A 23,178-nucleotide genomic window follows, 5' to 3' on the forward strand; every position below is an offset into this window, starting at 1 on the left:
TTGGCCCAGGGACCTAGGACACAACTGGGTAGACTCCACAAACCACATGCTCTCCAGGGAAGACGTATGGCTGGGAACATTGATCAATCCTGTAGTGTTTGTTGTTGCAGTGTGTGTAATTTCTATGAAACAGACCAATACTCCTCAGTGTTACAGGCGTAAGGTAAGTAGGTGATGGATCACTGCCCTCAGCCATGTGTGTGGGTAAATGAGTATATAGGTATCTGCCACCCAGAGGCTACTTGTCGTCAGCGTATGACAGCTGCTGGTGCCTCACTACAGTCAGTAATGTGAAGATGGCCAACATACATGTGACACAGCTTACATTGTTCTTTGGGTCAGCTATAGATGAATACTTTCTCTTGGTAAGTGGGGAATGTCCATTAACATGATGTATGTGCCATCACTGTTTCCAACATTCCTTGTGCCTACATTTCAGCATGTGTCCCATTCTCTTTTGAGAAACATTTGTAAGATGCTGTTTCATGCAAGGTCTACCTTCGTTGATGGGATGATGTCTGTATTCTCTCAATATATGTGCATGGCAAACCGTGTGTGGAATGAGTCATTTACAATGTGGGTACATTTCATGTTGTGACAGCAGTGTGTCACCATTGTTTGTTGGCTGAGACATTCTCTCATGCGTCATAGCATGTAATTTGGCATGTGCAGCCACAGTGCCAATAAGGGACATGACAGGTAGGCCTAGATTTTTGAGCCACAATGTGCCAATGTATGCCCTTGATGCGGCATCATGTGGAAAAGTGCATTGTACATGTGTAATGGATAAGGTTTGTTACCTGGCTGTTGGTCAGCATCATGAAGTGGCTTGCAGTTATGATGGAATCACATGTGTTTGGGTACAGGTATTCATCCACAGACAAACAACTGTGTCTGCATGACCATAATGTAGACAATGATGTAGCTTCCAATTGGGCAGCATGTTGAGGGCCTTCTACAAGTACTTGCAAATCTCTGGGCCTCTCCAACATCCAAGGGACTAATGGCGTCTGCTGATACACTCAGAGTATGTCATTGTAAGAGGTGCCAGACATTGGTGATTACCCTGAGGCTTGTTGATTCATTGTGTTGTGAATTCTGAGGACATCTCTTCTGGATATATTCCACATGATGTCTACAGTGTCTGTTTCCATGCTACATGTGTGGCATATCTGAGCAACATTAACATTACCTCAATGACTCTAGTAAGACAAATATCACTGAGTGAAGTGTGCATAGTGGAACTGCTTCCAGTGTGACATGAGTATTTCCATGTCACCTTCTACAGGCTATTGTACGTTTTTCAGAAACATTGCAGGATTTTGTAGCATCATTTCTTACTGTTGGGTCATTATGAATGTGCAAATAGATGTGTGCATGATATCATGGTAATGTCTGCTAATCTGAGCTGTTGTTCACGTGTGATTATGGACATGGGATGAACACATTTCTCTTTGGATTTGCAGCATCAGCACCAGCAAGCGAAGGAGATGGGGCACAGCTGAGTGGGGAATCATCTGGCCGTAAGAACTTGGGTCAAGACACCACTGACACAGATGGACCTAGTGGCCTGGAGGGCGAGGGGAGTGCTACGGGAAAGACCAGAAAATCCTCATATTCGGATTCTTCTTCCAGTGGACACTGCCTACTGGTGGTGGATCCATCAGGGCATACCCCGTGTGCCACAGGCATGTCCACCCCAGCCCTGTTACCCCTGCTGCCCTCAGTGAGAAAGCTATTGACCTCCTGAGAAATATCTCTGTGGTTCAGTCAGCCATTGTGAAGGTCATCTAGGGGTTGGAAACCCAACTCCAACAAACCAATGCATTCCTGTAAGGCATTCATGATGCAATGGCTGGCCTAGAGAGATCATTTCAGGCTCTGGCCTACTCACTGATGGCTGCCAGTCACCCCCTACCTTCCGTACCCCTTACACCTCCATCTTCCCAATCCAAACCCCTCCTTCCCGTACCTACACAAAACACACAGAGAAATCAGCACACATCCACTTGAACAGACAAGAGCAGCACACACAGATACAAGCAAAACAAAACACACTGGCACGCAAGCAAACAAAAGACACCCACAGACACAACCCCAGGCACCACCCCCATATACCCCCGTACCACCCCAAGCATTGCACACATACCATCTAGCATACCCACAGGCACCACACAGACAGTCAGTGACACACCCACCACACCCAGCATACCCGCTGATGCAACCCCAACAGACACTCAGACATCCACCACAAGCATTATACCCACAGACACTACCCAGACAGACACACAGACATCCACCACATCCAGCATACCCGCAGTCACCACCCCAAGAGACACTACAAACACACATCCACCACTCCATCCCCCAGCTGCTCCTCCTGCCAGACCCCCAAGACACACAAACTCACTCACCCACCCAAGAGACACCAACCAAACACAAGCATACCTCTCAGAAGCACGCACCCACGACATCCACAACTATACAGCAGACAACCACTCCCTCAACCTCCAAGCCACCCCCTTCTGCTGACCATTCCCATGTCCCTAAGAATTTTTTATGTTAATATTAATCTTTCCCCTGTTCCCTCCACCCCCCGTCCAAAGCCCAAGCAGCACCCTGGGTGCCTGTTGGGTTTGGGATCAAGGTGTCGTGTTGTGGTGCAGTGTGAGTGACCTGCCCAAAGGGGGTGTGTTGTGACTGTGAATGTGTCCTTCTTTGTGTATAATTCTGTGCTGGGGCACAATGATTTGTGTACTTGGTGCCCGTAGCATGACCCCTCATATCACATGGATGATCTGTTGGTACGGTTAATGAGACAGGTAAGTGTGTGTACTTACAGTCGGTTGTGCCCATGGCGGTGTTGACTTTGTGCATCTTTGAGGATCATCAGCAGGGGCATGATGTGTGTGATGGGCTCCATGGCGGCACCGGACATTTAAGGATGTCTGCAGGTGAGTTTCTCCCTTTAAAGTCCCTGTTTTTACCTGCTAGGATGTGGTGGTTGGACCGCCACGGTCACATTGGCAGTATACAACCTCATAATGTGTCCAGTGGCAACACTGTCTCCACTGGTCTGTTTGTGCTGCCTCTTGGCGTGAGTGCTGCCTCGCGGTGCTGGCGGGACCATGCGTTCTTTGCTCCATAGGCCACCATGACTCGTAATCTGGCGGTCCAACTGCCAATCCAATGGTCAGACCGCCAACGCCGCTATTCTAGTCCAAGAACCGCCAAACTTGTAATGAGTCCCTAGGTGACTAGGTTGGTAGGCTGCTGGTACAAATAGAATTTCTTGATGTGACAGCAGGATTGGGGTTTTATTTACTTTATTTAATGGTAGCACATTTTTCTTGTTTTAATAGCAACCTTACATTTTATTGCTATTCCTGGGTTTCATCTTCTCTTGTTGTATTTGTTTTAAAGATATTTGCTGCAAACAATACATTAAATAAAGACTGATTAATGGGTTTTGTGAACATGAACTACATCTGTCTTAACTAGTTTCTTCTACTAATAATTTGCAATGATTCAATACAAAAATAGCGGCTTGGTGGTGATGGAAATAAGCAAGGCATTAGAAATATGCAGGAATCATTGTAGATCAGAGAAAATGTAAAGTATTTGTGGGTCATGGCCAGCACCAGCCATGCTGTCGGAAAGCCCTACCATAATGCACCCTTTAGTATTTACACTAGGGCCTAATTAATAGCTGTACATACTTCATCCTGTGATCATGAAGGTGAATTCATTGTTGGTAACCCAGGAGTGGGCTCAATTGTCCTGGTGGCAGCTTATCCCTTGAAGCTCCTAAACTATGCAGTCCCCTACTCAACAAGGACTACAAACTTGTGTCACAGGGTAGGTCAGATGACTCAACGTCTGTCTTTCCAGGGGCCTCCATTTTGGCAAGCCTTTTAAATTGTTCCTCTTTATCTAGACATGCACTTGATAGATTCTTCTACAAATAATTTGCAATGATTCAATACAAAAATAGCGGCTTGGTGGTGATGGAAATATTCAAGGCATTAGAAATATGCAGGAATCATTGTAGATCAGAGAAAATGTAAAGTGTTTGTGGGTCATGGCCAGCACCGGCCATGCTGTCGGAAAGCCCTGACATAATGCACCCTTTAGTATTTACACTAGGGCCTAATTATTAGCTGTACATACTTCATCCTGGGATCATGCAGGTAAATTCATCGTTGGTAACCCAGGAGTGGGCTCAATTGTCGTGGTGGCAGCTTCTCCCTTGAAGCTCCTAAACTATGCAGTCCCCTACTCAATAAGGACTACAAACTTCTGTCACAGGGTAGGTCAGATGACTCAACTTCTGTCTTTCCAGGGGCCTCCATTTTGGCAAGCCTTTTAAATTGTTCCTCCTTATCTAGACATGCACTTGATGGTTTCAATCTTTCAATTCTGATGGCAAAATGAGGTTTGGGGTGGCTGTTACACACTATTCTGCCTACTTCTGCTCTGTTTCCTAACTAACCAACATTAATAACATTGAAGGTATGTCCTTCACCATTATATTAGCTCCCACCTTTGCAGTATCAGGTGTTTATCTATTTCCCCCCTGATGCCACGGCTGCCTTCTTACAGCTTTTGATTGACACATAGGTCAACTATCCCAACTTCACACCAACTACATGGTGAGTTTAACCTTCACATTTATGACCATAAAAAATAAACCTCCACAGCAATTCATGAGCTCTCTGGATGTCTATAACCTTAGGCAATTAATTAAGGTGTCCACGCACAAAACTGGTCACACACTTGACCTTATATTTAGCAAACCCTGGTAAAGCCAGTTTTGAAACTTATTTGGTCTGACCATCTTTTGATCCCTCTTCATGTTGTAACATGAACTCCTCGCAACCTGCAAAGTCTGACGAAGAAGATGTCAAGATCATGGGATAAAATCATGAATTCTTTACTTACGGAGTGGCTTCACTGCTTCACCTGCTAGAGGACTGGGGACTTAGAACAGAACGCATCATGTTTCGATGGCTGGCTCATGAAGACTATTGACACCATTGCGCTGTTGGAATGCCACTCCTCAAAGAGACTTAAGCCCTCCACGCCTTGGTTCTCTGACGCCCTTAAGTAAGAGAAATCACTATGTAAAAGGTTAGAAAGGCAATGAAGATCTAAGCATGACAAGGAAAAACAAAATCAATCCATCAGACCTCTCTCAAAAAATATGGTGCACCTATTCGGATGCCCCAAAAATTATTGTTACAACCATTTCAGGGGCTGCTAACATACCTTGAGAGTTGTTTAAATTGGTGAACTATTTTCTCTCTCCCAGGACAACTAAAACACTCTCATCTCCTCTGTAGTGCTTTGCAAGGACCTCTCAGACTTCTTTTATAGGAAGATCCAAGCCATAGATGATCACTTTTCGGCACAGAGTCCCACCAATCAAGGAGCAACATCCCATGCCTTTTCTGGTGCTTTACTGTCTAGGTTTGCACCCATAGCCTTTGAGGAATCTACAACAGAACTTTAAAACTGAAAGTCAGGCTCTCCTCTTGTCCCCTGCCGGCTGGCCACCTTCAAACTTGCTGCCCCAGTGGTGAATCTCTGCTGACTTTTCAATGAATCCCTTGACCGGACGCTGGTTCCGTCCAGCTGGAAACAAGCTCTACTGCTTCCCCTACTTAAGAAGCCATCAGCCAACCCGAAGGTTCTCAGTAACTTTGGACCTAGCTCACTCCTACCTACAGTTGCTAAACTTCGTGAGGAAAACATAAAGAGGCAGCTATCAAACTTTCTGGAGTCTAACCTTCTGGCCCATGACTCACAGTTGCAATGAAGTGCTGGTTACAGCACTGAGACCGCCCTACTGGAAGTCTCTAAGAACATTAAAGAAAATTTAGACTTAATCACCCCGAAAATGGCAGTGCTCCTGGATCTCTCCTTGGCATTCAATACAGTCTCTCATGCTTTTTTGCTTGAGAGACTCAAAAAGATCAGTATTAGAGACCATGCCCTGCTATGGCTTAAACCCTCCATTAGCCAGCACACTCAGGTTGTTTTTCTTCCTCCCGTCACCTTTGTGGCAAAACTCTTAGAATGTGGAGTCCCACAGGGCTCGGCTGTCAGACCCACACTTTTTAACATACCTGAAGCCCCTGGTGAAAATAATCGAGTCTTGGGGAGTCAGAGTTGTATTCTATGAGAATGACACTCAACTCCTCCTGGCTTTCCAGTAAAATGTGCCAACATCCATGATCTCCTTCAAACCCTGTCTTAAATCAGTAGTGGACTGGATGAATGCTAGCTGCTTAAAGGTTAACTCAGATAAGATTGAGATTATTTTTTTGGCATCAAGTCCACCCCCGAATCTAGCCTTTGGGGGCTATCGGAAATGGGCTCCCCCCTTCCGTTTCCAGTGGTAAGAAACCTAGGGGTGAAATTTGACTCTGAATGTACCTTCAAGTCCAAGATCAAGGCATTACCTGCCACCTGCTTTTTCACTTTTAGGTCCCTGAGAAGGATGCAGTACTTAATCCCTATAGAGTATCGTCAGACGATGGTCCATGCCTGACTACCATCACAATGGATTTCTCTAAAGGGTTTGGTGCGCAGGCATAATGCAGCACAAAGGGTTGCAAAGTGGTGCAATGCATGTATTGCACCACTTTGTAAAGTTGGCGTAGCTATTTTGGCCTCATTGGGCCACATTAACGTGAAAAAAACGTCCCCCCATAATGTAGCGCAAAGGGTTACAAAGTGGTGCAATGCATGTATTGCTCCACTTTGTAGATTTGGCACAGCTGTTTTGGCCTTGTTGGGCCACATTAGCGTCAAAACAATTATGCTAATGTGGTGCAAGGAGGATGCTAGGTGCTCTTAAATCTGCCCCTAAATTCCAAGGTTGTATTAACGGGTCTATTTGAAGCCAGTTTGGTACCTTGCCTAAGTAAAGCATTTCCTCAAACCCACTCCTTGGACTCGCAAGTTGGCCCCGACAAGCTGTGACAAAATTCCCTACTCTAATTTTAGAATGCAGTCGTTATTTGATTAAATTAATGTACTATTCTGACTAATGTACTATTCTGACTATAGCTCGTTCATTCGTGCTACTTTTGGATTTTATGACTGTGTAACCCTATAAAGAAATCGGAGAACGCACTGACTGCGGAAGTGGCATGTGGGTTCTTTACTCAGTTAATTAATAATTTGTTATAAAATTGTTAAATACATTACATTTTGCATCCAATTTCGAACAGAAAAGATGATATTGTATGTGGCCATAGTAATGCAATCATATTGTGCACGCTCTGTGTATTTATTATATTCGGAGTGTTTGATAAACTGAAAAAATAATTTGAAACAAAAAGCACCAAAGAAAATTCTATTTCCCTTTTCTTTAGGATGGAATTAATGATGTGTGCTTGCATTTTCTTTTACAGGAGTTGGGGTCACCATGGTCATTATTGCAACTCTGATCGCAATTTATTACAATGTTATCATAGCCTACAGCGCCTACTATTTATTTGCTTCGTTTCGAAGTGTATTACCGTGGGATGATTGCGGTGATTGGGCAGATGAAAAATGCAGTAAATATGCTGGAGGTAAGTACAGTCTAAAATACTTTATTCTGCGTCAATTGGATTATTATTTTGAGCTAATTCCATTCCAGAAAAGGAAGTTATATCTACTTAGAAAATGCCAGACAAGGAATGCCAAGGCAAGTCATTTTTTGGAGGAGCCAATACCGTTACCACCAACTAGAAGTAAAGTCATGACTCATGAACAAAGTGCTGTTAGAAGAAGGGAAGCGTTTTTACGTACGTGCGTACAAACACATAATGCATCTCCTTCTTACCTTTAAGGTAAACAAAAATAGTGTGAAATATTGTGGAGTCTCAACGATTCAAAATCCCATTTAAAATAGAGAAAGCCCAATCATGGAAAAGGCAGTTTTCAGATTTGGATGGTAGACATCAGCTTCAGCTAGCAGTGCCCTAGCATGCATTACATAGAAGGTTACACAAAGGCGCATATGTATTAGAGGCTTGCGCCTCCGTTGCTTTAACCATATTTCTGAGGCCACGCAAAGCTACTTCACATTTCTTTCAATGGCCTCAAAGGTAATGCAAAGCAGCAAAATTCGCTGCATTGTCCAACTGTTCATTAGGGAGGCGTTCCATGGGAGGTGCTGCATTCTTCAGTACACATAAAAAATGTTGGACTTTTTTTCCTTATGCAGGGTCATCCCCATTCTTTCGCCTCCTGCCTCCTATTTTTTCCGAGCTGTCACTGTTGGCTCGAGGACTCTGAGCACTTTATCACTGCTGACCAGTGCTAAAGTGCAGGTGCTCTCCCATCTAAAGTTGGTATGATTGGCTCCTACCTAATTGGCATATTTAATTTACTTGTAAGTCCCTTGTACAGTGGTATTTCTATACCCAGGGCCTGTAAATTAAATACTACTAGTGGGCCTGCAGCGCTGTTTGTGCCACCCACTGAAGTAGACTTTCTAACCTGCCTCAGGCCTGCTAGAGCAGGGCCTGTGTGCCCAGTTTTCTGCCACAGGGACATCTAAATATACTTGCCAGGCCCAGAACTCCTCTTTTACTACATGTAAGTCCCCCCTAAGGTATGCCCTAGCTAGCCCCATGGGCAGGGTGCCATGTATGTAGAAGGCAGGACATGTGCCAGGTTGCGTGGCCTGTCCTGGTAGTGACAAACAGCCTAACTTGGTATCTCACTACTGTGAGTGCTGCCTTCTCATAGGATTGCATTAGAAATGCCCTGCCTTATGTGTAAGGGGTATCGTCTGATTTATGAGGGGTAGCATAGGCGTGTTTGGTATGATTGTGATAATAAATGCTGCTTACTGGTGTAGGTGTATTTTTTATTACTATTACAGAAATGCCACTTCTAGAAAGTGTGCATTTCTCTGTGCTTATGACTCTGGTGTTTTGCAGCTTGACTTCAATCCACGTCTGGGCAGAGTGACAGTTGGGGTTTTGTGCATACTTTTCAGACATCCTGTACACAGGGATGGTGTAGGTGTCACAGAGGTGCATCTGCATACTGAATAGTCTTCCTGGGCTGAGAGAAGGAAGAGGCGGGGCACACCTACATTTGTAAAGGCTGTGCCCTGGCCCCACACAATAGGGTTGTTTACCCCCCACTGATGTTTGGAGCCTGTGCTGAAGGAGAGAGGGGGCAATCCCAGAACCAGTTGTAACTGGTTGGAACCTCCTCTCCCCGCCATTGTAAAACACTGTAAGGACTGAGTATAAGTACGGGGGAATTTTCCCCACAATTGGGAGACCCTTCGAAACATCTGGGAACTGGACACAAAAAGGTCGGAAGGACTCACCAGGGACCGACATGGACTGCTTCTCTGCTGACCTATGACCTGCGGGGTCACTGTGAAGGACTTGTCACTTGCTGCATCTTCTTTGTGCTGGTCTGTTACTGGGCCCCTCCACTTGAGGGCCTTTTTCCAGAACATTGTCCTCCAGGGGCAGGGTTCTGTGGTCCCTGACCCCTGCATCTATTTTTAACACGAGGAGTGCTTCATCTGCTCTGTGTTCAGCGCTTTGGAAAAGCTCTCTCCAGCTGTGTCTTGCTTGAAATTCACTGCTGCGACCCAGGCTTAATTTAATGCCCCAGTGCTTTGAAAAGTGTGTTGTGGTGCCTGAGGATCACCGCCGCAGCCCGGGGAGACTGTTCCACTCAAGCGCGAGTAAAGCGCGCTTTATGGTGACCCTGGGGCATGAAAAAAACCTTTCTGCAGAGGACCGGAGCAAGCGTGCTCCTATTGGTGCCCCTGGGGCGAGGTCCACTCTGTAGAGCATCCCCGGGGCACCGGAAGGCCCTGATTCGGGCTGAAACGTCACCAGAGGCAGGAAGGAGAGGAGGACGCCTCTCCTTTGCCTCTCGAGCCCTAGAGGGCTCTTTGTTGATCTGCGGGCGGGGCGGCAGCCTCACCGGAGGCTCGCCCGCGCCGCAGACCCCTTGTTGGTCCAGTGCCAGTGTTGTGGTACCCCCCGACTCGGAGGGCCAGTGTAGGCCCGGGGGACCCCAAGCAATCTCTGGCCCCAGGAGGGGCCCGTCACAGATCGGAGTGGGTGCGTGGCGCCCCTACATTATCTTGAGGACTTTGGCCCCCCTCATGAGGGCCGGTTGAGGCCCAGGGTGGATCCAGTGATGACAGGCCCCTGGAGGGGCCCATCCACAGCACATAGGAGGTGCGTGCCGCCCCCTCTGCCTCCAAAGATACCAGAGGCCCTATTTCGCGCAAAGGAGCTCCGAGGCCCCATTTTACGTTTCCCAAGCACTGGAGGTGCCTTTATCACCAGAACAGGTACTCCCTAAAGGAACCACACATATATTCTAAGTTCTTGTTACAGACTTTGTGTATACATATATTGCCTACCTGCTTATGATGTTTTATATATGTATGCAAATGTTCCTATTATGGGCATACTATACTACTATGTTTTTATGACTTGCCATATGGTTTATAATGTTCCTACTATGGGCATTTATGATATTCTTATGACAAGTGCTTTGGTGTAATAACGTGTTTCCTGACTACTGCTTATGTTGCAGAATACTGCGTAACCTGTGTGTTATATGTGACTACTGCTAGTTTGCAGAGTAACTAATGTGTAACGTTCTGACAACTGCTAAGGTGACAGGATAGTATTGATATGTGATGTTTAGTCTAATAATTGTGTTGTGTACAATACAGTATATTTTCATATAACGTGGTGCTGTGTTTCCTTTGTGGTGGGGATAGTGCGTCACGTGTGGCAGACCCCTTGTTGGCCCCTCGTGGGCCAGTGCAAGTGTTGTGGTCCCCCCCGACTTGGAGGGCCAGTGTAGGCCCGGGGGGACACTAAGGAATCTCGGGCCCCAGGAGGGGCCCTTCACAGATCAGAGGGGGGCGTGGTGCCCCCTTCCTCCCTACACTATCTTGAGGACTTTGGCCCCCCTCATGAGGGCCGGTTGAGGCCTGGGGGGGCCCCCAGTGATCACAGGCCCCTGGAGGGGACCGTCCACTGCACAGAGGAGATGCGTGCTGCCCCCTCTGCCTCCAGAGATACCAGAGGATAGTACTGATATGTGATGTTTGGTCTCATAATTGTGTTGTGTACAATCCAGTACATCTTTATATAAGTTGGTGTTGTGTTTGCTTTGTGGTGGGGATAGTACGTCACGTGTGTTGTGTGTGTTGTGCAAAAGCTTTACACATTGCCTCTGGGATAGGCCTGACTGCTCATGCCAAGCTACCAAGGGGGTGAGCAGGGGTTATCTTGGACATGTAACTCCCTTGCCCTGACTAGAGTGAGTGGGTTCTGCCTGGCTGAGGTGCATATCCTAGCCAACCAGAAACCCGATTTCGGTAACCAAAACTGCGACAGCGCACTGGGAAAGGACAGGAATGCACCATATTGCACACAGTGCAATGCTGCCCTTTCCCTTTGATGCAGGGCAGAGCAGCAAGGTGACTTGATGTGCTGCCCAGCATCAAAGGGCCATAAATCTGTGCCTAAGTGTCCCAACAGGCACCGGGCACACTGCTACCATCATGGAATGTAGAGTGGTGAATATTTTATATTTTGTCTGCAGAGGGATTACAAATCAGTAACAAAATACGCATCAGGCCCACCATAGTTATTGCTTCCATATCAAATTAATAATTGTTTGTATTTCCACTCTCTGTATGTCAATCAAGGAAATCACGGACAGGGCCAAAAAGCAGTGAATTGAATCACTGTTAAGCAGGTGCCTAAATAAGATTCAGAAGCTGCAGTATGTTTCACCTCCTCGTAACATATGGCCTCATTTTAGACTATTGTACTCGCATCTATTTACTTTAGGTTCACAAAATGAAAACTTTTCTTGTGGAAATTCACAATTATGATTTCTCAGCTTCTCAGGATTACCTCAAATACATTTTCAGTCCATCTTTTATAATACTGCTTGATAAATGTGAGCCACTGAATCGTTTGCACATCAACCAAATAACAACTTTCCCAAAATGCTTCGGCAATCTGTATTGGGACCCGGACATAATCAAATCCAGTTAAGACGTGGTTTTAAGGCAGCAACCTTCTCTGTCAAGGAAGGATCCAATGCCATCCTCAAAGCATTCTTGCAGGAACATGGTCCCTAATGCAGCAGTCATCACAAACAGTCATTCTAAGCAACATGGACTAGTCCACAATCAGCATGACTACTTAGCTGTGCCCTCTAAATTGCTGCTGCTGGTTTTGCACTATGGACTTGAATTTATGGACAGAGAGAGAGGTTCTCAAATGTCTTCATAAATCTAATGATTGCCCCCCCCCAATATTTTGTATCACGGTCTGACTGCTGATTACATGTGAACCTCAGGCTTCCTTTGCAATCACCCAAATGCTGAGACTATCAATTTTCTGTTTATTGTCAAGGACAGATCCTTTGATACTGAACTTCCTGCAGGACATTACATCTGCAATCATATATTCTGTTTTTATGGACACTGAAGATCAAACTCTTCAAGTATCAATAATTAGCAGAGGCCTTTAGCAAGGAATGCATGCCATTTTGGTGCATGCAAGCAAGACCGTACTGCCGTAAAGAGTCAGATTAGGACAGCTGTTGGTTTCCCGAGGAGCATCTGACCCCAATAAATGCTGGTGTGTTGAGCAAGCTGTTTATAATAAATTGTAAAGAGTTGTGGCACGAACACCTTCCCAGTGGATTCTTCTACTAACTTGGAAGGCTTTCGACAGCTCAGCTTTCAGACTATAGCAGACTTAGGCATTGTTATTGGCATGGAGATATTTTGAATCAGACCCAATAGTGGTCTGTCTAGATCCACATCTTGCAAGACGAACCACAGGAGGTTGCCAAAAAGACAATAAGTTTAAATGAAAAGGACCACCCATAGGATATGCTCAATGATACTTACTCCTACCTTGAAGCGAGTTGGTGCAGATTAAATTACGACATTTAAATCAACCCACAACTGGAGTCTAGACAAGATCAATTATTTGTTATTGTCTCCACCTGCGGGCAATTCAGGCTATTAATCTCTGCAATTACACACCTGAGCATCAAGCAATGGTTTATAGTAAGTGTGGATAATTAACATTTCAAAAATAGTTTCTCCGAGACATGGACCAGCTCCAGCTGTTTCTCCCATCTATTGGTACCTGGAAAGCTGTTTCTGTCTTCACAGGCTGGTATGCCAGAAATAAACTGTGGCACAACACTAGGAAAAATACTACACAGCCAGTTTATGCTCACATTTTTTGTTGGCAATGAAGGGCTGGAGCAAGAAGACTATGCTGTGAAGGGAGTTACCAAAGCATAGAGAAACACTAAAACTGTGTTGCACTCTGGAAAAAACTTTTCAGAAACCTAGCCTTGGGGAACTTGATTCCTCCTTCTAACTCACAACAAGCCAAAAGCTGGCAGGAGGTGAAGATATTACAAAAGGGTTGAAGCTACTTGAAAGCAAAATAGAAGGCACTTCGGAGGGGCAGGGTGCTGGAAGCTTCAGAATGCCTTACTGAATCACTACTACACTCAAGTAGTGATATTGGCAGCCTATAGTTACCTCAATGTGGGAAATTGCCCTTCTAGAAGAATGGTACAGTGGCAGTCCCCTTGCACACAACGGGGATAATCCCTGTAGTCGAAATGTTGTTAAGCATGAGAAGCAGCACTGGTATCTACAACCCTGGTTTATGTAAATCAGCTGGTACAGTCTGTGACCTTGCTGGATTTGTATTCAGCTAACGCACTCAGCACCTATCAGAAGTATGTTTCTTCTCCTCCAGAAATAAGTTTGACAGGAATACATATTTAGTGCAATTTCTCCATTTTCCTTTGAAAATGGATACCATTGATCAGATAGTTTGTGGAATTCTGTTAGCAGAGGTATAGTCCTTGTCACCCCAGCGAAACAATCATTGATGGTCATGAACTGGGAGTAGGGATTGGGGAGAGTGTAGTAAGAATTAAGAAAATAAAATGAGCAAGCCCAAATACTATGACAACACTATCAATCCAGGGTAGTCAGGAAATACAGTCATGGCAGACACATAGAGCATGTTAAATCTACTCAAGCCAGTCTTGGGCGAAATTGTTAAATTATATTTCCTATTTCTCATGGTTCTAAAAATCAAACAAGAGCAATGTGCTACACAGTGCATTCTAAAACATGCAAGGTGCCACAAAGTGCAAACTGCATTATTCTGCCTTAGATTTAAAGATCTTTGCGTTGTGACTCAAGGACACTCAGCAGTGAGGCCAGCAGTTTCTTAATCGTTGTTAACTTATCTTTCACAGTCAATGGAACAACAAGGATCGTATCAAGCCAAGGCCACTCAAGGATGTAAGACTAAATTCACCTACTTTGCTGCAAGCACAGCTAGCATTTTCAGCTATTTATAGGGAAGAATCATACACTACAAGGAATGGGCCATGATCACTTGCAAAGTATGGATGGGCCATATTTTCAGGCCTATATGTTCACAAAATATAATCAATAATGCTCCTAGCACTAGAGTCCTGAAAACAACCATAGATCCTTTTAAGCATAGCCTGCTGAGTTGTGTTTGACATTTGCTATGACCTTTATATTCCGTACAGCTGACCCTCAAGAAAACAATATGAACAATCATTTACGATCAGATCAGTAAGGACATCTTTAGATTCACCTATATTAAAAAAGTTAGAAGAACACAGTATGACAGGACAAAACCTAGAAAATAAAGTGTAGGCCCAGCAATGCAATACATCAGATAAACTATTTAACGGAATCCTAATATTAAATATATCGATGTCCACCTTTTTGGTCACAGTCCATTTATAATGAAGTAAAGAGGATGTGAGTTTCTCCGCTCAAACTATGAAACAATTATTTTGATGGCTTTAGGACTACCTCCTCCCAACTTAAAATTCTCACTTCCTTGCTGCCAACTGTCTATGTCCTTTTGATTTCAGTATACAAATACACTGCACGCCTCCATGAAAGTGGGTAATGCAACCAAGGTTTCTTGTAGGCAACATATATGTAGGGGAGCAACAACCGCAAGCTGTTGCATCCCACTTCAGTGCCAATCAACACAACGCAATTTTGCAAGATCCTACTATGAAGGTGTCGCTTCATAGTGTTGTTTGGAAAGTTGAAGGGTGGCAGACCATCATTCTACTGCAAAGGGAGCTAGAGAGTTGGCTACTTGAGACAGCAAGGAGACCAATAGCACATTCAGCCTGTTCCAAAGTATAGATATATTTAGAAATAGTATGAAACAAAGCAACATGAAGCAGCTATTCGAAAAGGGTGTAAAGAAATCAAAGTCAGACACAGCACATTTGTATTCACATACTAATGAGGAACTCACATTAGAAACTGATGCAAATTTTAAGTGCTGATTAGCCAACAATCTGAATAGACCAGACTTGCAATCATCTCAAAGAATAAAGAGAGTTGGATGCATATTGTCAAGAAGCCCTACCTGCCCTTCATCGTAAATCAGGGAGGGGCTGCCCACGACTTAATTGTCTGCAATTACCAACTCTCTGAATCTTGATTTTTCTGGCAAGCATACTTCTATCTTTGTCAAAAATTGATGTTCATTCCATTCTTTGTCTGGAATGATGTAGGCTGCCTTTTTCCACTACCCACCAGCCTTCACCTGCCATGGAGTGACAGCGGGTCCAACTTTAGTCACAGTGACCTGAGGGCGAAAATAAGTATTCCTGAACCAGGCCCTTGCTTTGCTGAGCAGAGGTCCAACATGCAGGTGACTTGCCTGCTCAGTGGATCTAGAAAGTTAGAACGGTTCATACAGCCCTGGTCTTGTGAATTTGGACCCACACTTCTTTTGTCACAAGGATCAAATTCCTGTGCACCCCCTTCAGTGATAAGACCTGCTTCTGTGGAATAACAATGGCAGGTTAAGTGATATGTATGTTTCTATGTTAGGATAATCCCTATCCTAAACCAACAGACAAAGCAGGGGTACTGACTCCATAACTCTTGACCACAAACACCCAGACACTTAAAGTTGCCATGATAGTCTTGCTTTTAGCTTCCATATTTTACACAATTTTTACGTGAATTTGTTGCAGTTTTCCCACAGATTACCTAAAAGTGTAACCTGATATATTATGAAGCCACTTAAGTACAATTGTTACCACTTAATTTACGTAAAATCAAAATCCCACTATTTGTAGTCATAATCATTGTATTAGCTAATTCAAGAAATTTCAGAGTATGCCAAATAGATCCTGATCGAAAAATCAGTTTCAAGTACTTTTCTCCGCAGGTCAAGTAGACCTGGGCAAGAAGTATCTCATCCTGTAAATGATAAAATCGCCAAAAAGGGTCCCTCTTAGTTGCCTGTATCCAAGAGCCAACAAACTGAAACAAGCATTTGCAATGCAGTGGGTCTCGCTTGAGTTAAAGCTATTACCGTTGTAAACTCCTAAGTGTATTTTTCTTGCCACATAGACTGAAAATGAAAAGTGAAACAGTTTCACATAACTAACCAGACTTTTCTTGCAACATAAACTGAAAATGAAAAGTAAAATAGTTTTACATAGGCGAGCCTACGGCCACCATGGCAAAGCAGACACACAAAAGTAAACAAAAGTTCACTCACTTTGAAACGTATCAGCAAAAGTGCAATTATCCATGTAACAGGCAAAAGTACAAATATCCATGTAACAGGGTTGATGTAATTCAAAGTGCTCGACTACTGCCCAGCGAGATCACGCTGCCTATGAAACAAAGGGGAAAAATTAGTCCAGAACCCATACGGAAAACATGGATCCTCGTATGTTTTCAGTAGTTGGCCGGTGCGCTGGAAGCGGGCTAAACACCGGAAAAGGTATGACATATGCATGCCTTTCAATAATTAAATCAAGTGAATTTTGAAAGGCAAGCCTGAGAACCAACCAAACTAATGGGTGTGATTAAAAGCCCACAGAGAGATTACACTGATCCCTAAAGAGGAAACAAAAATAAGTCTATATCATAAAAAAGTGTTTTAATGTTGTTGTGATAATTTGCAATATGTATGTTACAACAGTATATCTATGATTTTATATGTTTATGATTTGCCTATGCCCAGTACATAGTAGCTGGTTTTGACCATCTGTCTCACCAATAATTTGGTGGCATCCATCTCTTTCTCCCAGTCTGTTCTGTGGAAAGGTGATTTAGTAATGCTTAGAGCTTAGATCTTTGCCTTTGTGAAATCTTCATAAATGGTGAATGGCCTTCCTAACTCTCTTTAGGATTCTCCTTTCATCCTTAAAATGTAGAAGATTTTGGCTTTTTAGTACCCATTCCCACCATTAAAGGTTATGCGCTTCTTGATATAAATCAGCCCTGCTGAGTGATTTACATCTTAGGTTAGACTAATGCGTTTCAGTGCCAGTTACCACATTAAAGCACAGAGCTGTATTTGCCAGCACTTAGGACTGCGGGGTGAGGACAGGTGACATTGCCATGGATACGTTTTAACTTGTTGCCAAGATACTTTGTGGAGCTCAGCTTTCAGTCTGCCTCACAGCTGCAAACTCTTGCTAAGACACAAGAAAACTGTTTCATGCCTATGCAAAGGAGAAAGGTGATGCAGCTCACCATCACTGCGCAGCAGCCTGCTTTTTGTTTTTTTTATTGTTGGCATTCAGTAACCAAGGTGTCACATGTGCGCTAAGTTAAACAGATTAAAAAAATTGAGGGACAACTTCAAAGCTGCAGAAATAGTGGGGCCCTTGGTCCAAATGGCCTCCCTGCAGGTGTATTCAAACACTATCCTGTCTTCTGGAGTAGCCAGCTTTGCAAAATGTTTAATGCCTGTATCACAGAAAACAAGATTCCTGACTCATGGGAAGGGACAATTTGCCGACCAATATATAAGGGTCCCCATGGGAACTCAGACAGCTATTGTTTGATCGCACTTCTTGATATTGACGCAAAAATATTTATGAGTCTCCTTCTAGAGGAACTGAAAGACTTGGCAACTAATTTAAACCTAATACCCCAAATCAAATGGCTTCCGTCCCTCATCGAGCACTTCTGACAACCTGACTGCTCTAGCCATGCTAACTGAAAGATACATAAAAAAGAAAATGGCCTTGGATACCTGCTTTGTGGACTCATCCATAGCTTTGACTCAGATGATCGGCATAGGCTGTGGATGAAGTTAGTGAATTTCAATAGTCCCCCAAAGTTGCTACAAGTAATACAGCTCTTACACTCTGACAATTGGGCCTGGGTTAAAGTAGGCGGCAATGGAAGAGTGACTATTAAAATCCAGATAGGACGGAGGCATCAAGCAAGGCTGTGTGTTAGCCACGATAATATTTAACTTATATTTGGCAGATCTGTGCACACAATTGAACCCCTCCAGCTCCCAACCTCCAAAATTGGGTTAACAACCAATAACATCATTATTATATGCAGATGGCATTGTCCTGTTGAATCTTTCAGGCACTGGTCTCCAAAAGGTGCTAAATACCCTTGATCAATATTGTAAGAAAAATGAACTGTCGGTAATCCTGGAGAAAATCAAGTTAGTCATTTTTGGCAAGAGGGTAATTAAGAAAAAGCAATGGCTTTGTGGGGATCGGCCAGTGAGCAGAAGCAGCAGTTACAAATAACTCAGCATCTGGTTGCAGGAGCCCTGGTCTCATCACCTGCACCTAAACACTTTCAAAGCATGGATGGAGTCCCAACTTGCATCCATTCAAGCCCTGTCTACGAAATTGCAAAACCCAACCTGGAGCTCACTCCTTATGGTGATCAAGGCAAAGTTTCCACCCTTCCTGGGATATGGTCTAGTAATATATCCTGGCAAGTTTGACAACTTCATAACCATCACCCAGAGCAAAGGTTTTCCACTTTCTTTTCTCTCTGCCACACAGTTCTTTCAAATCAGATTGGAATTCGGGCTACAAGAGCAAGCATTGGTACAAGATGGGTTTCTCCTAAAATATGCTTCTCTGCTGAGGCAGGTGCAACCAAATTAATTAAAGGGGCTGATTTGGAAAGAAATTGGCATTAACTCATCCTATGTCTGAAATACATGGTCAGAGCGAATTGTTTTGGAAGTAAAGTATTTTCAGGTAGACGACCTGTAGCAAAAATCCTTATCTCACAAACCTCGTGGAGTAAGGATAAAGATAAGTTCAGACTACAATTTCATTCTTGGATGTTATTAACCCCTTCGCTGCCAGGCCTTTTTCCCCTCAGATGCCAGGCCTTTTTTGGCTATTTGAGGCAGGGCGCGCTTAGGCCCTCAAAACATTTTGTCTACATAAGCTACCCACGCCAAATTTGCGTCCTTTTTTCCAACATGCTAGGGATTCTAGAGGTACCCAGACTTTGTGGGTTCCCCTGAAGGAGACCAAGACATTAGGAAAAATACAATTTCGTTTTTTTCAGAAAAATTTGAAAAAAGGGCTGCACAAGAAAGCTTGTGGCTTTTTCCCTGAACACGGCATCAACTAAGGGTTTGTGGTGCTAAACTCACCAGCTTCCCAGCTTTCAGGGACAGGCAGACGTGAATCAGAAAACCCAATTTTTCAACACAAATTTGGCATTTTACTGTGTTCTACCCCATTTTAAATATTTTTTGTGCTTTCAGCCTCCTTCCAGTCAGTGACAGAAATGAGTATGGAACCAATGCTAGATCCCAGAAACCTAAACATTTCTGAAACGTAGACAAAATTCTGAATTCAGCAGTGGGTAATTTGTGTAGATCCTACAAGAGTTTCCTACAGAAAATAACAACTGGAAAAAAAATGAAATTGAGGTAAAAACAAAACAGCCATTTTTCTCTACGTTTTACTCTGTAACTTTTTCCTTCAATGTCAGATTTTTTAAAGCAATATACCGTTACGTCTGCTAGACTCTTCAGGTTGCGGGCATATATAGAGCTTGTAGGTTCATCAAGAACCCTAGATACCCAGAGCCAATAAATGAGCTGCATCTTGAAGTGGGTTTTCATTCTATACCGAGTACATAGCAATTCATTTGCTGAAATATAAAGAGTGAAAAATAGGTACCAAGAAAACCTTTGTATTTCCATAATGGGCACCAGATAAGGTGTTGAGGAGCAGTGGTTATTTGCACATCTCTGAATTCCGGGGTGAATTACAGGGCATTTCTCAAATAGATGTCTTTTTTACACACTGTCTTAATATTTGGAAGGAAAAAATGTAGAGAAAGACAAGGGGCAATAACACTTGTTTTGCTATTCTATGTTCCTCCAAATCTCCCAATAAAAATGGTACCTCACTTGTGTGGGTAGGCCTAGCGCCTGCGACAGGAAATGCCCCAAAACACAACGTGGACACATCACATTTTCCCAAAGAAAACAGAGGAGTTTTTGATCAAAGTGCCTACCTGTGGATTTTGGCCTCTTGCTCAGTCAGCACTTAGGGAAACCTACCAAACCTGTGCATTTTTTAAAACTAGAGACCTAGGTGACTTGTAGGGCTCTCACCAGGTTCTGTTACCCAGAATCCTTTGCAAACCTCAAGATTTGGCTCAAAAAACACGTTTTCCTCACATTTTGGTGACAGAAAGTTCTGGAATCTGAGAGGAGCCACAAATTTCCTTCCACCCAGCGTTCCCCCAAGTCTCCAGATAAAAATAATACCTTACTTTTGTGGGTAGGCCTAGTGCCCGCAAAAGGAAATGCCCCAAAACACTATCTAGACACATCACATTTTTCCAAAGAAAACAGCGGTGTTTTTTGCAAAGTGCCTACCTGTGGATTTTGGCCTCTAGCTCAGTCGGCACCTAGGGAAACCTACCAAACCTGTGTATTTTGGAAAAGTAGAGACCTAGAGGAATTCAAGATGGGGCTCCCACCAGGTTCTGTTACCCAGAATCCTTTGCAAACCTCAAGATTTGGCTCAAAAAACACCTTTTCCTCACATTTTGGTGACAGAAAGTTCTGGAATCTGAGAGGAGCCACAAATTTCCTTCCACCCAGCGTTCCCCCAAGGCTCCCGATAAAAATGATACCTCACTTTTGTGAGTAGGCCTAGTGCCCGCGACAGGAAATGCCCGAAAACATAATGTGGACACATCACATTTCTCCAAAGAAAACAGCGGTGTTTTTTGCAAAGTGCCTACCTGTGGATTTTGGCCTCTAACTCAGTCGGCACCTAGGGAAACCTACCAAACCTGTGCATTTTGGAAAAGTAGAGACCTAGAGGAATTCAAGATGGGGTGACTTGTGGGGCTCCCACCAGGTTCTGTTACCCAGAATCCTTTCAAACCTCAAAATTTGGCTAAAAAAACACTTTTTCCTCACATTTTGGTGACAGAAAGTTCTGGAATCTAAGAGGAGCTACAAATTTCCTTCCACACAGCGTTCCCCCAAGTCTCCCGATAAAAATGGTACCTCACGTGTGTGGGTAGGCCTCGTGCTCGCAACAGGAAATGTCCCAAAACACTATCTGGACACATCAAAATTATCAAATACAAAACTACCTGTTTTTGTGGGGGGAACCTGCGTTTTTTGTCCTGAGTTCAGCAGCCATCTAGGAACACCTACCAAACCCAGACATTTCTGAAAACTAGGCACCCGAGGGAGTCCAGTGAGGTGTGACTTGCGTGGATCCTACAATGTTTTCTTACCAAGAGTCCTCAGCAAACCTCAAATTTAGCTAAAAAATCAAATTTTCCCCACAATTCTGTGTGGGATCACCGCACCAGAACAAATTTCCTACCACCCAACGCTCCCCCCAGTATCCCGGTAAAAATTATACCTCACTTGTGTAGGTGGGCCAAGTGCTTTCTACTGGTATACATGAGACAATGCTGGGTGGTAGGAATTTTGTGGATTCCTGCACAATCCGGAAGGTTCCATCACAAAAATGGGGAAGAAATGTGTGATTTCCAGAAAAGTTAAAGGTTTGGAGGGCATTGTGGGTAAGAAAAGTGTTGGAAAATGGGTTATTGGTAAGGGCAGGTAAGTACCTACACTTAGCAATAGGTCACTAAACTCCACTTAGGTCCAGTTAGGTCTCAGTAAATTAAACCCAGCTCAACCCTTGCTAGCTTGGCAACGAGCAACAAGGCTTAACTTAGGAAACTAAGTTTAAAGCATTCAAATATCACAAAACTGTAATTGAATAAAACACAGGAAACAGTTTAAAAATCCAAAATCAATTTAGAAAAATATGAAATATTTTTATCTTTAAAATGACACCAAAATGAATAAAATCAGAGTAGGAGAACCGGAGATATGAATTTTTAAAGAATTAATGCTTTCTAGCGCATAGAAGTAACTAGCGCTCAAAGGGTTAAAAAAGGTCACAATGGAAAGGAACAAAGTCCAGAGTTCAGGCCACCCACGAGGTTACACTGTCACACTTACTTTCGGAAGTGTTTGATTCAGGAAAGTGGTCCACAGCACCAGCCAAGGGTTCAGAGGCTATGGGGTGCCTCTTGGGGTCTGGGACTACAACTCCCGCAATGCAACTCTTCAACTTATGGAGTTGCTCCAAACGTCCCCAGACTTCTGGATATTCTTCCAGAGGTCCTTTTTGTGTCTTTGAAGTGTCCACAACTTGATCCAAGTTTCCACAAGCTCTGAGTTGCTCCTTGGGAGTTGGGACTACAATTCCCAGAATGCACCTGGTCAGAATCCTCAAATGACCACTGGACGCTGGGCAGCTGGGCTCTGCTTGCAGAACTTGATGCAGAGGACTCTGGGCAGCTCCTTTGTACCTGTAGCAAACAGGGAGTCCCTTATTGAAGCAGTAGACAACAAAGTCCTTTTAGTGGTGAAGCCCAAGTGTGCAGCAGGTGCGTCCTCCAGAGTGCAGTGTCCAATTGCAGGCCAGGGGTCAAGCAGGGCAGTCCTTCTTCTCCTGTAGTTCTTCCTTGTTGGAATCTGATAGGGATCTGAGTAGTGGGTGCAGGTCTGCCAGTTTTATCCCTGCTCCTGGGTGAAAAACACAGGGGGTTTCTGGTTCTCCAATCAGGTGCAGGGTCCTTCCTCCTGTGATGACCACATCCTGGGAAGTGTGGCAAAAATCAATCCCAGGGAGCAGCATTCCTCAAAAATCCATCATGGCTGAAAGTAATTTTTGAAGGTTACATCTGGCTGAGCCCACCCACTGGTGTGACTAAAAATCCTAAACACACCCCTCTCCTGCCCTCTCCTAATCTAA

At 44.0% G+C, this 23,178-nt stretch overlaps 1 protein-coding gene across 1 annotated transcript in view; it reads left to right on the forward strand.

Annotated features, from left to right (window-relative positions):
• Positions 1–23,178, forward strand: part of LOC138264485 (sodium- and chloride-dependent neutral and basic amino acid transporter B(0+)-like) — a 385,904-nt gene that overhangs the window by 130,998 nt on the left and 231,728 nt on the right. The window contains exon 4 of the mRNA XM_069212546.1: positions 7,422–7,583. Within this exon, the coding sequence (XP_069068647.1) occupies positions 7,422–7,583 (162 nt within the window). The remainder of the gene's footprint in view (positions 1–7,421; positions 7,584–23,178) is intronic.

This window comes from Pleurodeles waltl, chromosome 2_1 (assembly GCF_031143425.1).
Source record: "Pleurodeles waltl isolate 20211129_DDA chromosome 2_1, aPleWal1.hap1.20221129, whole genome shotgun sequence".
In the NCBI taxonomy this organism is placed as follows: domain Eukaryota; kingdom Metazoa; phylum Chordata; class Amphibia; order Caudata; family Salamandridae; genus Pleurodeles; species Pleurodeles waltl.